Source organism: Mesoplodon densirostris, chromosome 9 (genome assembly GCF_025265405.1).
Source record: "Mesoplodon densirostris isolate mMesDen1 chromosome 9, mMesDen1 primary haplotype, whole genome shotgun sequence".
Taxonomy (NCBI): domain Eukaryota; kingdom Metazoa; phylum Chordata; class Mammalia; order Artiodactyla; family Ziphiidae; genus Mesoplodon; species Mesoplodon densirostris.
Window position 1 is genome coordinate 49,046,224 of NC_082669.1, and position 16,564 is coordinate 49,062,787.

The 16,564-nt window shown below is 33.9% G+C and overlaps 1 protein-coding gene across 5 annotated transcripts in view; it reads right to left on the reverse strand.

Annotated features, from left to right (window-relative positions):
- PHF14 (PHD finger protein 14) overlaps positions 1-16,564 on the reverse strand; it is a 208,993-nt gene that overhangs the window by 93,254 nt on the left and 99,175 nt on the right. The window contains exon 17 of one of the 5 annotated variants that reach the window (XM_060108509.1): positions 753-890. The exons of the other annotated variants lie outside the window; for them this stretch is intronic. Coding sequence (XP_059964492.1) covers positions 884-890 — 7 coding nt within the window. The 3' untranslated portion in view covers positions 753-883. Of the gene's footprint in view, positions 1-752; positions 891-16,564 lie in introns of those variants that run through there. 5 annotated transcript variants of the gene reach the window in all.

Consider the following 16,564-nt stretch of genomic DNA (forward strand, 5'->3'; position numbering starts at 1 on the left):
TAACTTAATTATTAAGATATGGTACTTATACATTAAGAATCATGGGTGGAACAAGAAATATAGACTAAATATAAATGACTGAGAAGCCCTCATTCCAGAGAAAAACAGGCGATCATTTTAGATAAGAGCAAGTTAAAGTTAAAGCAAGATGGCATGAAACTAATAGGAAAGTTTTAGGAAGGAGAACTAGGTTCTCTGGAGCTGTGAATAACTGAAATGAAGATAAAAAGACTGAGGTCAGGTTTGGAGGGCCTTAGAAGCCATGTTTTAAACTCTGGATTACCTTATAAGAAATGAGGAGCTTCTGGACAAATTTAAGTACAACATGAACAAATTCTTTATACAACTAGATGGAGACTGGTGACATTCAAACTAGTAAAGATGCTGGTTACTGTAACAGACTAAGAGGGAGTTAATGAAGGCATATAACTTCTATTTCTATTCATTTAATCCTCACAGCAATTCTATGAGATAGGAGCGATTACTATTCCCAGTTTATAAATGAGGAAACTAAGGCACAGAGAGAATATAACTAACTCAAAGTCAAAACTAATAACTATTGGCTGAGGATTTGAACCCAAATAATTTGGTTCCCAAATACAACTATTTGAACCACAGTTTTGCCACTGATAAGAACTAGAATAAAACACTGAAACTATGAAAACCAAAAGTTTTAAGAAGGAACGTTGGTCACCAATGTTAAATGCTGAAATGAGACCAAATATGAAGAGTACATAGAAAATTAAAGGGCCATTGAATTTAGCAATTCAGAATTTGCCAGTGACTTCTTCAATGAAAACAATAATTTTTGCCTCTGTAATCAACCACCAAACATATATTCAACTTCCTCAAGGTCCAATCACCAAACATGTATTCAACTTCCTCAAGGTCTGAAACATCATACAAAAGGTTACAACATTGACAAGTAGCTTCAACATGCTTGAAAATTTGCATTCTCAATACTTAAAAATTAAGAAAATACAGTCTCTGTAAAACAAATTATGTTTTTAAATCAACAGAAGAATTTGACATATACTAGTAAAGCAAAATAACAGTTTTATATTATGCTACTGCAAAAATGTAAAATAAAAAATTATTTTTAAATGACATAGTAACTCAGATCTTTAAAAATATTTCAAGCAAAACTGCATAAAGATCATCTAAAGGGCAAAGACAAATAATATGCACTGCCTGCCTAAATAACGTATGAGATATTAGTTGGTTATGTCATAATAACACATTGTATTAGTTTTTTTAGACATAAATAACAAATAAAAATTAAAATTTCAATTTTGCAAAAAGTACCATTAGCAAGCAAAGTACACATACAAACACACACACAAAATACCTGAAAGAAAAGATCTGCAACTTATACAAAGATATGTGATAAACTCATTTTTAAAAAAGAGAAAACATCTCAATAAATAAAGAGGCACAGGATGTGGAAAGACAACACATGGATGAGAAATTCCAGATGGCTAGTCAATATATGAATAAACACTCAACCTCACAGGCAGTCACAAAATAAAATCAAAATGTCAATTTCTACCCACCAGACTGTCAAAAACTTATGCAATAACATCCTCACACAATCATGTCTATTGGGAAATGAAATAACAGTATCCATTAAAATGTAAAACATGCATATACTTCGGTCTAGCAAACTCAGTTTGGGATAGAAATCAAACAGAAAAAAACCCCATGAATTTCCACTTATAGGGAAATACTACAATTAATTATGGTACATCCACATTATTTTGTAGCTATTTAAAAGACTGGCTTAATTCTATATTTACTGAAAAAGTCCATTATGTGTGCTCAAGTTAAAAAAAAAGAACAAAACAAATTTCAGAGTAAAGCCTACAAAAGCTATAAAAGGGAGAGAGGGAGGAGGCCAGCCAATGGGCCCTGAATTTTTTGTTTGCACATAGAAGAAAGAAGTATGGATGATTATACACTAAACTATGTCTGTTATCCCAAATGGACAGGGTTTTGAGTAAGTAGGGTGAAAATAACATTCCTCTATACACTTATTATTTGATTACAAACAACACATATTGCTTTGGTACTTAAAAAACAATCTGATAAATTAATAAGTGCATTCTAAATCCAGTATGACAGTATCTCCGAAATAAAAGGCTATCTGTATATGCAAAACATTTGTTTTACTAATGGTTTTTATTTTTTTCCAGAATATATGTGTATTGTATGTGTGTATATATTTTCTTCCTGAACATGTTGAAGTTTTGTAATTATTTTTAACTACATTTTTAGCAAATAGTAATAGCTATGTAAATAGCATCTTATAAAGTATCTTTTTATATCTTACTTATGTAATGTTACAATCTCCCAAAACAACCATAAATTGTGCTATTTTAGGCCAAATAATTCTGCACAGATCTCTGCTTGAATCTACCTACTGCCATAAAAGGACTTCCCATCTTACTGAGTATGCTTACAAAGTCTCTTTTCTCTTCTGGAATGTCTTGCTCCATTCTTCCCTACTTGCTTAAACCTACCCATTATTTTACAACTTCATTGGTTTTATTGCTTACCACTGTTTTGTTTTTTGTTTTTTGTTTTTTTTCCCAATTATCTTTCCGGTAATCCTATACTGAGTTCCCATTACATGAGAATTTTCAGAAAACACATTATTTCTATGTAACAAATATCTGTGGCTTTCTGGTCCTGATGATGGAGAGAGTGGGTGGGTGGTGGGACCGGGGGAGGAAGTGAAGGAGGAGAAAGGAAGAAGGAAGAGGGAAGGAGGGTGAGAGGGAGGGGAAGAAAGGAAAAAAGGGAGAAAGAGAAAAAGGAAAAGAAAGAAAAATAAAGGTATTTGTTCAGTAAGGTATACTTTAATTATATCACTAACAAGCCCCTAAGTCACTTTTAGTTGAAAACATATATCCACACTGCATATTGTTCTGATTACTTCTTTTGATCTAGGTAACAGTTTGAAGATAAAGAATTGTTGAACTCAATGTAAACCCTTCCATTTTGTGACATTTGGAAGAAAGAGCAGCAGAATTAAAGCATGTCAGGAAACTAAATATAATGGACGCTTATATTAAATATAATGGACGCTTAACAGAGTTCATAAAGAGCAACAGTCTCCTGTTTAAAAAGTTGGTCAGCTGGGAAAAAGGGCATACTGAGTGAGAAATTCCAAGTCAAATTTCCATTTCTTTGGTTGAAATTGCACCTTTTATGAATATTCTTATAATCCTGGGGGTTGGGGGGGACCAAAGTAGTGTTTAGTCAAACACTATCTGATGTATCTTTTTTTCAAAAGTGAGATTTTAAGAAATATGTATTTGCAAAATAAATTCCCAAGTTTTTGTTTTTGTTTTTTAAATAATTGTATGGCTAGGTCCATATCCAGGCACTCCATATTAACATTAAAACAGAAAGTCCAGGGGCTTCCCTGGTGGCGCAGTGGTTGAGAGTCTGCCTGCTAATGCAGGGGACGCGGGTTCGAGCCCTGGTCTGGGAGGATCCCACATGCCACGGAGCAGCTAGGCCTGTGAGCCATGACTGCTGAGCCTGCGCGTCTGGAGCCTGTGCTCCGCAACAAGAGAGGCCGCGATAGTGAGAGGCCCGCGCACCGCGATGAAGAGTGGTCCCCGCTTGCCACAACTAGAGAAGGCCCTCGCACAGAAACTAAGACCCAACACAGCAAAAATAAATAAATTAATTAAAAAAAAAAAAAAAACAGAAAGTCCAATGCTGCAAGTTTTACAAAATATATTTTGGCAAGTTTCTTTCTCTTTCTCAGCATGTTTTCATAGGTGCAAAAAAGCTTTGTACTACTTTTGCGTGGGACAACTTTATGACTTCATTCCCAATAGAAATGTGTCCTCTCAAAGTTAATAGGCATTGATCTTTTAGACCAGTGATATCCGTACTTTGTTTCTCTGTAAAATCAGCTCTAGTAATATACATCTAAAGTGACAATAAAAAGTAGGACACTTTCTGGGTTACATGAAATACGTGCAGTCTATGTAATTACTGAACAAAGCTTTCCTATTTATTGACATGTCATTTCTGATCAAGAGTTACTAGGAAGACAAAAGAAGAGGGGAGAACAATGGAGGAAAAAAATTAACTTTAAAGAACAAACAACATTGTTTTAAAGATATAATAAAAATAAATGATTTGTCTATCACAGTTAACATAAAATGTTAAGGGGTAAAAGCCATGTTCCTAAAACAAATTTAACTTATTTATTTTGAAAACAGATTCCTGTAATAGAATTCAGTGCTTGGTCACTCTTCCCCTACATTCCTATCCTAAACTTTGGTTTCTTTTTAATGAAAAAAAGGAGTCAGCAAAACAAAATGCCACCATTAAATCATTCTGCAACATTTTGTGTCAAAAATGTAATGGGAAATGCACACATCAAGGGAAAGGTTACTTTTCTGCCAGAACATCTTTTCACTTGGTTCATAGCTCATCCTTCTACATAACCGTGCAGGCACTACTGATGGTTTTCTCTCTCAGTTTAATGTGGCATTTGAAGGATTATGGCATTTTCAGGAAACCACAGTGCAGTGATTTTAGTGGTTATCTGACCGAAAGTGATACTGTGACTTAGAATAACTGTGCTGTTTATGTGCAATGATAAAAGTCAGCTACCAAGTCATTTCACAATGTCAACCTAATTCTTGATTGTGTATTTTCTTACAGGAGGTCAGTCTAGAAAGTGAGGCCAGAATTGGAGAAAACTCTTTTTAAATGGGAGCCTGCTGTATACAGGTATACTATATTTAACTTTAAATCCTATTAACTGCATTGTAATAGGAAGAGCTAATTCAGAAACTGATAATATTAATTCCTTCCAGTTTAGGACAAATGTAATTGCTTCTTGAAACTGTTTCACAAAAAGGATTAAAATGAAGAATTAAAAGAAAAATTAAGAATTAAAATGAAAAGGAACCATACACCATACATGTAAACCTATTAGGAGCCTTAAAGCTACAGTAAATATGAGATATGCTATAAATATTCAGATAGCATGTTATTTTTATCTACAAATATGTTTTAGTCTATTTAAAAGCTGAATCTATAATATTTTGCTTTACAGAGTTAAGAAGAAAACAAAAAACTTTTCAGATTGAAAGAAAATATTTTCTACTATAAACCATTCCTCACAAACATACATCTCAATTAGTAAAAAAAATGAAAAGTGGCTGCCTTATAATTAACTCATATGTTTCTGGTAGGCTATGACCTATAAAGTATATAACTGAATTAAAATTAAAAAATAGGGCTTCCCTGGTGGCACAGTGGTTGAGAGTCCGCCTGCCGATGCAGGGGACACGGGTTCGTGCCCCAGTCTGGGAAGATCCCACATGCCGCGGAGCAGCTGGGCCCGTGAGCCATGGCCACTGAGCCTGCGCGTCCGGAGCCTGTGTTCCACAACGGGAGAGGCCACAGCAGTGAGAGGCCCGCGTACCACCAAAAAAAAATAAAATAAAATTAAAAAAATAAAAAATATATTATGGGTTAATACAATAAAAAATAGCACTGTTGGTGGGAGGTTTATGCTGTAAATTATTCAGAATCCCAGAATTTCTTTCTCTTTTCTTCATTCCTATGGTATAATAAAATCATAGAATGTGAAAATTAAAAAGGATTTTCAAATCAATCTAATACACTGCTCATTTTATGAATGAGACAACTGGTTCCCAGAAAAGTTATCTGCATCCTCATGGTTGACACGGTCTTCAACCTCCCAATTTTAGCCCTATACCTTCCCCACCATTTTTCCTAGTTAGTTACCTAATTAAGTTGTCAAGTGAGGTTCATTTTTTGAGGCTATTAAGATAAATACTAAATGCACTACCACAAAAAAAAAAAAAAGAGAGAAACTGTCCTTAATAAGAAAATTATATTCTTGGTTTTCCTAATTAACAACCTCTCCATATAGGTCAACAACATTAAGTAGAAAAGTAGAGTTATACTAACGACACATACCACATCTAAAGAATAAGTGAATCAGGTTAAATGAGGGAAAAAATGAGGCTTGAAATCTTCTCATTTTTCTTGAATCGTAAAAGAGATAGAAATATGAAAGCATTGTTCAAATACAACAATGTTATAACACACACACACACACACACACACACACACGTTTTAAAACCTGAACAAGATCACCCTAAGGTTATATAATTCTGAGGTTATGTATTTCTTGAGATTTAAGTCTCTGTTTCACGAATGCTGAAGAAGGAATCGACCTGGTGCAAAACTTCTCAACTAAGGAACAAACTGACATTTATTTTATGAAGATTCTGAAATAACAATGTTCTTATTTGCTAATAAGCTCACTAAATTTCAAAGGACTGCAATTCTTTGTCTATTATCTTGTATTGTTCTACTCATTTAAATTACCTCTTTTCTCAAAACAAAACAAAACCCTCAGATCACAAGTAATCAAGAGGCTGACTATCTGTGAGGTATATCTATTCTCCAAATTTAATCTACCAAACGTAATTACACTGTGCTGTCATCTTTCCCCCCCCACCCCAACAACTGCTGGTTAATGCAAATACTCACCTCTCTAAAATTTCACATCATTGTGCCTATATACTCAGATTTCTTCACCTATAATTAGGGCGATGTGTGTTGTTCTTCAAGACAGTGGGACTACAAAAGCATTCAGTAAATAGATGATCACAATTAAAATTACTTGTGACCAAAAAGGTAAAAATATAGATGGCATCACAGATCTTCACAAACAGCAATTTCAGTTAATATATATGGTATTATGCATGTATCATATGTGTGAATTAAGTATGTACACACATGCCATTTAATATGTGTGTATATATAACATAAATACAATGTAAATATATTATATTCATTCATATACATGAATGAATATAATATTCATATACCCTTCAATCTTCAAGTTATTTGTAAAAGATGTAACTTGCACCTAAAAAAGGACAGAGTATATTTTGTTAAAAGCAGATGTCCCAGGGACTTCCCTGGTGGTCTGGTGGTAAAGAATCTGCCTTCCAATGTAGGGGACTTGGGTTCGATCCCCGGTCAGGGAACTAAGATCCCACATGCCACGGGGCAACTAAGCCCGTGTGCCACAAACTACAGAGCCCACGCACTCTGTAGCCCACGCACCACAACTAGAGAGAAGCCCATCCACGCACCACAACTAGCGAGAAGCCCGCGCGCCGCAATGAACAGCCCGCGCTGCAGTGAAAGATCCCGCATGCCTCAACTAAGACCCAACACAGCCGAAAACAAAATAAAGAAAAAAACCCCAAAAAAACAAAAAACACAAATGTCCCAGAGATAAACATCTACAAAGGTCAGATTTATTATGAGTGCTATGATCCTCATTTAATATAAATACAAATAAAGGATAATTTAATAACATCTAAAGTTAAAAAGGAAAAGTAGTTATTTAAATAAGTCATTTTAATATCAAAGAAAATCAAATAGCATAGTTAGAAGAATAAAGATTATAGCACTGCAATCTCAACGAACATCAAATAGTCTTGAAAACCATAATATAAACAGAACATTAGATATGATCTTGAAAAAGATGTCATCATTTAGCCTGAAACAAATACATTTAACAAAGGCAAGTTTTATTCTACCAGGGAGCTGAAATGTAAATTTATGTTGAGACTGTATAGGTTAAGAGCATAGGCTCTGGAGCCAGACTACCTGAATTTGAGTATCAGTTTCACTACTTTCTTTTGGGAAGTTATTTAAGCTCTCTATGCCTTAGTTTCCCCAACAATTCAAAGGAGATAATACTACTGCTCACCTAACAGGGAAGCTGTAAGGATTAAATGATTCAAAATGTATACATGAGGTACCTGACCCACAGTAAGCATTATCTAAATGGTTTATTACAGCTGTCATTTGCATATATAGGGCATTTACAATTCCCTAACACTTGTGCCAAGCCACTTACTTGTATTTATCTCAATTAATCCTCCACCAATCTATGGGTTAGGTACTACTGATTATGGTTATTTTACAGATAAAGAAACTAAGCCACAGGGAACATAAAGGCAGAGTTCACAAATAACAGAAACAGGTTTCAAACCCAGCGGAGTGGCTATAAATCCCCAATTAATCATTCATTATATAAAACTCTCTCCCAAAATGTAGAAAGACTTTAAAGTTTAATAACATTTAGGCTCTTCACATAAATTTAGCAGGCTTGTTTTAAAAACATCCAATGTAAAATACCAAGCTGAAGAAGGAATAAAATGGAATAATTTGTTCACATTTCAAGACTCACTTTAATTAGAAATATCTCTTTAATTAGAAATTCCTTTGTTAAAGAAAAAACATATTCAGTGACAGTTGTTCAAGATGGTATGGCAGGCTTTATTTAGGACCATCATGATAGATTTAAGAACCACTGCAATGGGATTTTATATTGGGGGAGAAAGATTGGGCTCAACTCTGAATACAGTACGGGCAAGTGGGAATTTATAGCCAAAGAACACAGTGGGGATCAGTGGATAGAAAATTAGTAAGCGGAAACATCAGGGCTAAGGGGGGTTCTGGCTAAACTGACCTAAAAGGATTTTTGCTTAAGATAGGGCAAAGTATCAGAATGGTAGAGGATGTGGAACCTGATCAGATATCTAGGGTGATCCGATATCAAGGGTGGGGGGTTCTGGTTAAAGTAACTTAGCAGGGTTCTCACTAACACTGGACTTTATAAGGAAGTATACAGATGAGCTTAGGAGAAAGTTCAGTAATGTGACTAAAGTTTCATCTAGAAAAGAATCTTTGTTGCCTTTAGTGCATTAAATTTTTTTGAAAAAAAAACCCCAAAACCAGAAACATGTATAAGAATAATATTAAGATGAAAAAAAAAAGGATCAGGAAAGGAATAGGCTATGAGGAACCAGAGACAAGAGAACATTTGCCATGGTTGTCTGGGGCTGGGGTGGAAGCTAGGATTGAAAGTGTAGAGGCACAGCCCTTTTTGAGGTGATGGAATTGCTCTAAAATAGGATTGTAGTGATAGCTGAACACTTCTATAAATTTATTAAAAATTACTACAGTCTACACTTAAAATGGCTGAATTTGTATGGTATGAAAATGAGATCTCAATATAGTTATTTGCTCTTTATCAAAGGAAGTACGCTTTATCAAAGGAAATGACTTCCACTCCTCTCTAGCTAAATGAGAGAAAGGACAACAAGAATGGCTTCCACTCTAAGAGACTTGATCATTAATCATATTCTACACAGTTACAGAATACTCTAGCAAGATTCTGAAAGTAGGTGTTTACAGGAGAGCTGTGACGGAATGTAAACACATAGGCAGTATTTATTTGGGAATTTGGAACATCACATAACCTTTGAATATCAGAGCTAGTGTGTTAGACCTCAGAGATGATATAGTCTGGTATCTTCTCCAGTAAAATAAGAAAACTGAGATCCATAGAGATTAAGTGACTTGCCAGCACTGGCAAGTGACAAGCTTGGACTAACTGAGATCTCCTACTCTGAGTGAAGTAATCGCAGTCAATCAGAAACCATTATTTACCACTCTTTTTTGCTGTTGTTTGCAATATATATATACTATTTTTAAGTTTGTTTTTAATAATTAAAAATGAAAAAACCAATCAATTTGGACTTAAAGAAATGTCTCTGCCCTCAAAAAGATTACATACTATTTCAGTGTATAAAGCTGCAATGCATACAGATTTAGCAATGCATCGGTAAATAATTTAATAAGCATTTATTCTGAATTACCTTCTTGTGCCATATTGTGTAAGACTATGAAAATCATCATGACTGAATAGAAGGCCTGACCTAATCTAGTGAAAAAAGTAAAAATTCATAGACAATTTGCAAGCAAGTGGATAACAGCATGATGTGCAATTTTATGTGGGTCCCAAGGGCAATCAAAGTAAGAAAAAGATCATTATGGGATCATGTAAGTCTGGAAGGATACATGAAAGAAGTAAATATTGACCTAGTCTTAGAAGGAAGAAGAGAATACGATCCGAAATATTACAGGAAGCTGGAAAGTCTCAAGCAAATAGTTGTAGTGCACATTCAAAATAAAAGCAAGACTAAAGAAAAGAAGCAACTTCCAACTGAAATGAAATGAATAAATTGCTTGAAAAAACACAGCTTACCAAAACTAACATAAGACAAAAGAAAAAATTTCAATAGCTCTATTACCTATTTTAAAAATTGAATTAATTACCAAAAACGTCCCAACAAAGAAACTCTGGTCCAGATGGTTTCATTGAGGAATTCAATGAAAACTCAATGAAGAAATAAAATCAATCAATAAATGCTTTTAAAAAAAAACAGAATACTTCGTAACACCTTTTAGAAGGCCAATATAACCTGATAACAAAACCTGATAAAGACTTAAGAAATTAAAAGAATAATACTTTCGTGAATAGAGACACAAAACCCTTATCAAAATATTAGCAAATGAAATCCCCCCCAAAAAATACACATATAAAAGAGGCAATACCTCACGACCTGGAGGGGTTTATCCCAGGACTGTAAGGCTGATCCAACTTTTGGGGCCTCTTTCCGTGGGGGATGGAAAAGCCAGACTGAAAGACTGCTTGTGCACCTATGCCAAGATCTCCTCATTGAGGGGTCTTAAAGACACTTTGCTCCACTGACTCAGTACTGTTCTACTGCCTACCACTTCTCCTTTTCCTCCCCTCCAGCCCCTGGGTCCATTAAACAGCAAGGACCTTCTGTCCAGGCTGCCTCAGTAGTGACCTTAATGCCCCCCACCTCCCCATTTTGGCACCGATCCACTAGACCCTTATCAGTGGGGGGAAATAGAACATTCCGGGAACCAGCAACCTTTCCTGTTTGGCCTCTTGCTTATACTACAGCAACAAATTAATAATTTTAATTTTAACTTTCAGCTTGGCTTGTGATCCTAATTGACTATCTCAACTCCTGGTAGCTCTCAACACTTGCATAAACAGTTAAAAGAAATTGTATTTTATTCTTATACAATAGCATCAAAAAACATTAAATACTTAGGAATACATATAATAACAGACATACAAGACTTCTACAATGAAAACTACAAAAACATCCAATGAGAAAAAATAATGGATATTTGAAAATCTGAATAAATGTAGAAATATACCTAGTTCATGGATGAGAAAACAATACTGTTAAGATGTTAATGTTCCCCCAAATTCATCCATGTATTCAACACAAAGCTAATCAAAATCCCAGTAGGCTTCTTTTGAAAAATTTTGGTTAAATATACATAAAATTTACCATTTTAACCATTTTTAAGTGTATATTTCTGAAGCATTAAGTATTTTCACACTGTTGTGCAACCATCACCACCAACCATCTCCAGAACTTTTTCATTTTACCCAACTGAAACTCTGTACCCATTAAACACTAACTCCCCAGTCACCCTGCTCCTGGCAACCACCATTCTATTTTCTTTCTCTATGAACTTGACTAAGTATCCCATATTAAGTAGAATCATACAATATTTGTTCTTTTATGACTGGCTTATTTCACTCAGCATAAGGTCTCCAACGTTCATCCATGTTATAGCATGTGTCAGAATTTCCTTCCTTTTTATGGTTGAATAATACCCCACTGTACGCATATACCACATTTTGTTTATCCATCCATCCATTGATGGACACTTGGGTTGCTTCCACCATTCGGCTACTGCCAATAATGCTGCCATGAATATGAATGTACAGTATCTCTTTAAGTCCCTGCTTTCAATTCTTTTGGGTATACACTCAGAAATGAAATTCCTTCTTCTCCACATCCTCCCCAAAACTTGTTATTTTTCTATTTTTGTTTGTTTGTTTGTTTAATAACAGCCATTCTAATGGGTCTGAAGCAGTATCTCATTGTGGTTTTGATTTGAGTTACACTAATGATTAATGTTTAGCATCTTTTCATGTGCTTATTACTCGTTTGTATATCTTCTTTGGAGAAATGTCTATTCAAGTCCTTTGCTCATTTTTAATCAGGTTTTTTCATTATAGCTGTGGATGATTTCTTGTGCTTTTTATACTCTTGATATCAATACCTCATCAGATATATGATTTGCAAATATCTCTCCCATTTTATGGGTTGCCTTTTCACTCTGTTGATAGATTCTTTTGATACACAAACATTTTTAATTTTGAATGAAGTCCAACTTATATATTTTTGTTGTTGCTGTTGCTGCCTGTGCTTTTTTGGTATTATACACAGACTTTCTTCTTTTTAATGAAAATAAAAAGCTCTTTCTAACACTCATATGAAAATGCAAAGGATCCAGAAAAACAAAAGAGCTTACCATAAGGCCTCAAGAATCAAGACAACTGGTACTGGCACTGGCACAGAAATAAGTACATACCTTGATGAAACACAACACAAAGTCTAGAAATCGACCCTCATTTAAAAAGTCGATTGATATTTAACAGTGGAACCAAAGCAACTTAATGTGGAAAGGCAAGCGTTTTCAACAAATGGTGCTGGAAAACTGGAAACCCACATGGGATAATAAACAAACCTTCCTTAACTCTACCTGAGACCATAAAAATTAATTTCAGATGAATCACGTATCTCGATATAAAAGATAAATCATAAAGCTTCTAGAAGAAAACAAAGGAGATAATTTTTGTGACCTGGACCTAGGCCAAGACTTCTTAGATAGGAAACAAGAGCAATAATCATAAACTGGACTTAGTAAAATTAGTAACTTCTGCTCTTTAACACCATTAAGAAAATGAATAGGCAGGCCACAGATAAGGAGCATATGTTTGAAAAACATGCATTTGTAAAAAGCTTAAATCCAGAACATATTAAAAGCTCCTATAACTCAATACTAAACATACAACCCAATTTTTTTTTAAATGAGCAAAAGAATTAGTTCACAAAGGAAGACATACAAATAGCCAGTGAGCATATGAAAATGTGCTCAACATCATTATACATCAGGGTAATGCAACTAAAACCACAGTGGGATTCCCTCACACACTCAATAAAATGGCAGACATCAAATAAATACTAAACATGCCATTTATATGAAACTCTACAGGAGTCAACTTGTAAGGGAAAAAAATAGAAAAGTGGTTGCCTTTGAGAAGAGGGACTGACCAGGAAAGGGCACAGCTTTTGGGGAGTGATGAAAATGTTCTATATTTTGATAGAAATGGGGGTTACATGAGTGCATGCTTTTGTTAAAATTCACTAATTTATTCACTTAACATTTAGGCATTTCATTGTATGTAACTTTTACCACACACACACACCCAAACAACTACTGAACTTAGATTTACTTTTTTGCTGTGGTTTGGGTTGGCAATTCTGAAACTACTTCCTATATATTCTAAGCTTGAGCAAATAGGAAAATATTTTGTCCTGAGACCTAAATCGGACAAGACAATTTATAAATACATTTTAATAATTGAAAAAAATATTTCCATGAAACTGTTTAAGCTTGTTTCATCATTAATTCAGAATTTACAACTTTTGGGAAGTTGAATTATTGTTTCTCTAAGTAGTTTACACAGTCTGGATTTAAAAACACTGAAACAAAGCACATGTAATTATGTTTCTAAGTAGATACAGCCATTTTTGTTACTTGATTTTTAATATTTTATCTATACCGAAATTACTAAGATATTTCGTCAAAATACCTATTTAAAAAAACATATCAGGAAAGGTGATACATTATGAAACTTTAAATAGTTGTAATATTTGTATTTTTTTCCTACTTATCTTTGACAAAAAAAAAAGAAAACTATCTTTTGTTTATTAATGCTCAGGCTGATTTCTTCACACATTCTAACATTACTCATATATTAAATATTGGCATTCTTAGAGAGTTTTACTTCTGGTATTAAGCTGATTCAATTAACTAGTTTTTTTTAAGTTAATACAGTTAAATGATCTGGTTTTCAAAAACTATAATAAACTTTCAAAACTAAAGTAGACCTGATAATTTATTGTTTTTAAATCAAAAATCTTAAAAATAAACTGTTAAACAAAATGAAAATTTAGAAATATTGTCTCAAAATAGGGACATAATTATGTTAAACCCTCCAGAATGTGACAGAAATAGGTGTTTGAATTTTATTGAATTTCAATTTTACTTAAGCATTAGATGATGTTATTGTTTGGTATTCATATCAGAATTTCCTTGAAAAGCTGTTTCTATAAACTATTTCTTATAATGCTTATTTAAAAAATAACGTAAATGTAAAAGTTTTTTAAACAGTTAAAAAACTAAGAAAACAAAGTATCAGGTCATAATTAGATTCCTTTGTTTAAATTTTCAAATAATTCCTAATGCTTCATCAGCTTGTATTTAGAATGCTACACTTATCTTCCTTTTTTTTTTTTTTTTTTTTTGCGGTACGCGGGCCTCTCACTGCTGTGACCTCTCCCGTTGTGGAGCACAGGCTCCAGACGCGCAGGCTCAGTGGCCATGGCTCATGGGCCCAGCCGCTCCGCAGCATGTGGGATCTTCCCGGACCGGGGCACGAACACGTGTCCCCTGCATCGGCAGGGGGACTCAACCACTGCGCCACCAGGGAAGCCCTATCTTCCCTTTTGATGTGAACCCTGTTAAAAGAATTAGGCAGCATATTTCCTCAGGCTATGGGTTACAAGAAGTCTATATGCTTTCTGAGACATTTTGATATGCTACTTTATCTTTGCCTTGTATATTAAATCTATTTTTAGATTAGATTTTTATTTTAAATCTATTTTATATTAAAAATAAAAATTAGGAAGATTTAATATCTGGCCAATGATTCCTTAACGCAACCTCCTATGAAGTATGTAAGTCACTAACCACCATGGGGAGGCGCCCCTTGCTCAGTGACTTCGAGTAAGAACATGGGAGCTGTAAAGATAAGTAAAACAGAGACCTTGCCTTTAAGATGGTCATACTTTCAAGAGAGAAAAGCCAAGTGAAACATATTCCAGAGCTAACAGCAGTGAAACCTGAAGAAAGGCATATCACAGAGGACATCAGGGTGACAGGAGGGGATATATTTTACCACACATAATTGAAAGAAATATTAGAAATCTAAGCTTTGGAAACAATCCTTTAGAATACAGTAATTTGTACTATACCAATCACTGACTCAGGGTTACAAGACAAAACAAAACAAAAACCTAAAACCTATCCTTGAAATTGTTGGTAGAAGTAAGGAAAAGAAACAGAAGATTAGCCAGAAATGTCTTTGTGCAGGAAATGTTTTTAATAATTTGAAATTTATTAGATGACAAATCATTTTTAAATTTCTATTTGTTTCTAAGTTCTAATTTATAAGTATCCAAATAATATACATTTGCACCATCACTTTACAATCATTTGATATTCCTACATGAATAAGCAAATTTTACCATTTAGAGTGATTATTATGTGCTAAACTGCATAAGAAACAGTAAGCTGGTAAGTGTATAATCAAAATAAAATAAATCATTCTATTTGTTTTAAGCAACCTATCAAATGCAATCTTAATTGTTTTAAAAGAAATGAAACTAGGTTTCATTTTTTTAAAGTAATTTAAAACAATCTATTTAAAGCGATCTTATGTTCTGTGAACATAGTAACTAAAGTTACAACTAAACCTTGCTCTGTTGATCTAATCAAATCTCTGGGGGAAAACACCCCTTACTATGACCCAGGCAATCTATAAGCATCCATACCAGTGAGAACAGGAAACATAATTAAAAATTTAAAAATCTGATTTATCAAAGAGACTAATATTTGAAATAAAAATCTGATAAATATGAATCTGTGCTGGTGCTCCTAATAACTTATGATACCATCAAATTCGGTTTTCGGGAAGGCACTCAGAAGCTAGATGTTTAAATTGTGAAATAAATAAAAATGCTAACAACATTGTTAACAGACCAAACAAACATCCTAACCTTGTAACCAAAATGGTTCAGTATCTATATAACTTGCCATATCTTCAAATAAGGAAGAGAACACAGCAAACATTTAATGGTGTAGACTTAGCTATAAAAGTAAAATAGCTTCATAGATCATTTCCTACCTTCACTGCTTCTAAGTAATGACCACAATACAAGATAAAAATTAAAGATGCTATTTAAGAGGACCAATGGATTTTAAGGTTCTTAGTTTTAGGAGACCTTTTTGCTCCCTCCTATCTCCCATTAAGTAATAAAATGTGTCACAATGAGTTTACACAGTTAAGATAAAATTTGAGGCCTAAAAGTTTGGTCTTATTCCTAATTTGATAGTTTAATAAAAACTTATAGAGAAGAAAAGCCTACCTACCTCTAAAATCTATCTTTTGAAAATTAAATATGTTCAAAAAGAAGAATCATTTCTATTGCCACATGAGTATATCAACTAATCTCAACTCTGTGATTCCTAGTTCTTTACCTAATACACAGAAAAAACTCATCCACTATTCTTCAGTGACATGAAAGTAATCCTCCTTTATTAAGCCTTTTAAACGTCTTCATCAAATAGTTACACTGAGTGACCAGTTTGTTCTAGGAATAAATTATAATAGTAAAAGTTTTTTTTTATTAATTCAGCAAATAATAATCAGTCACTACTTATG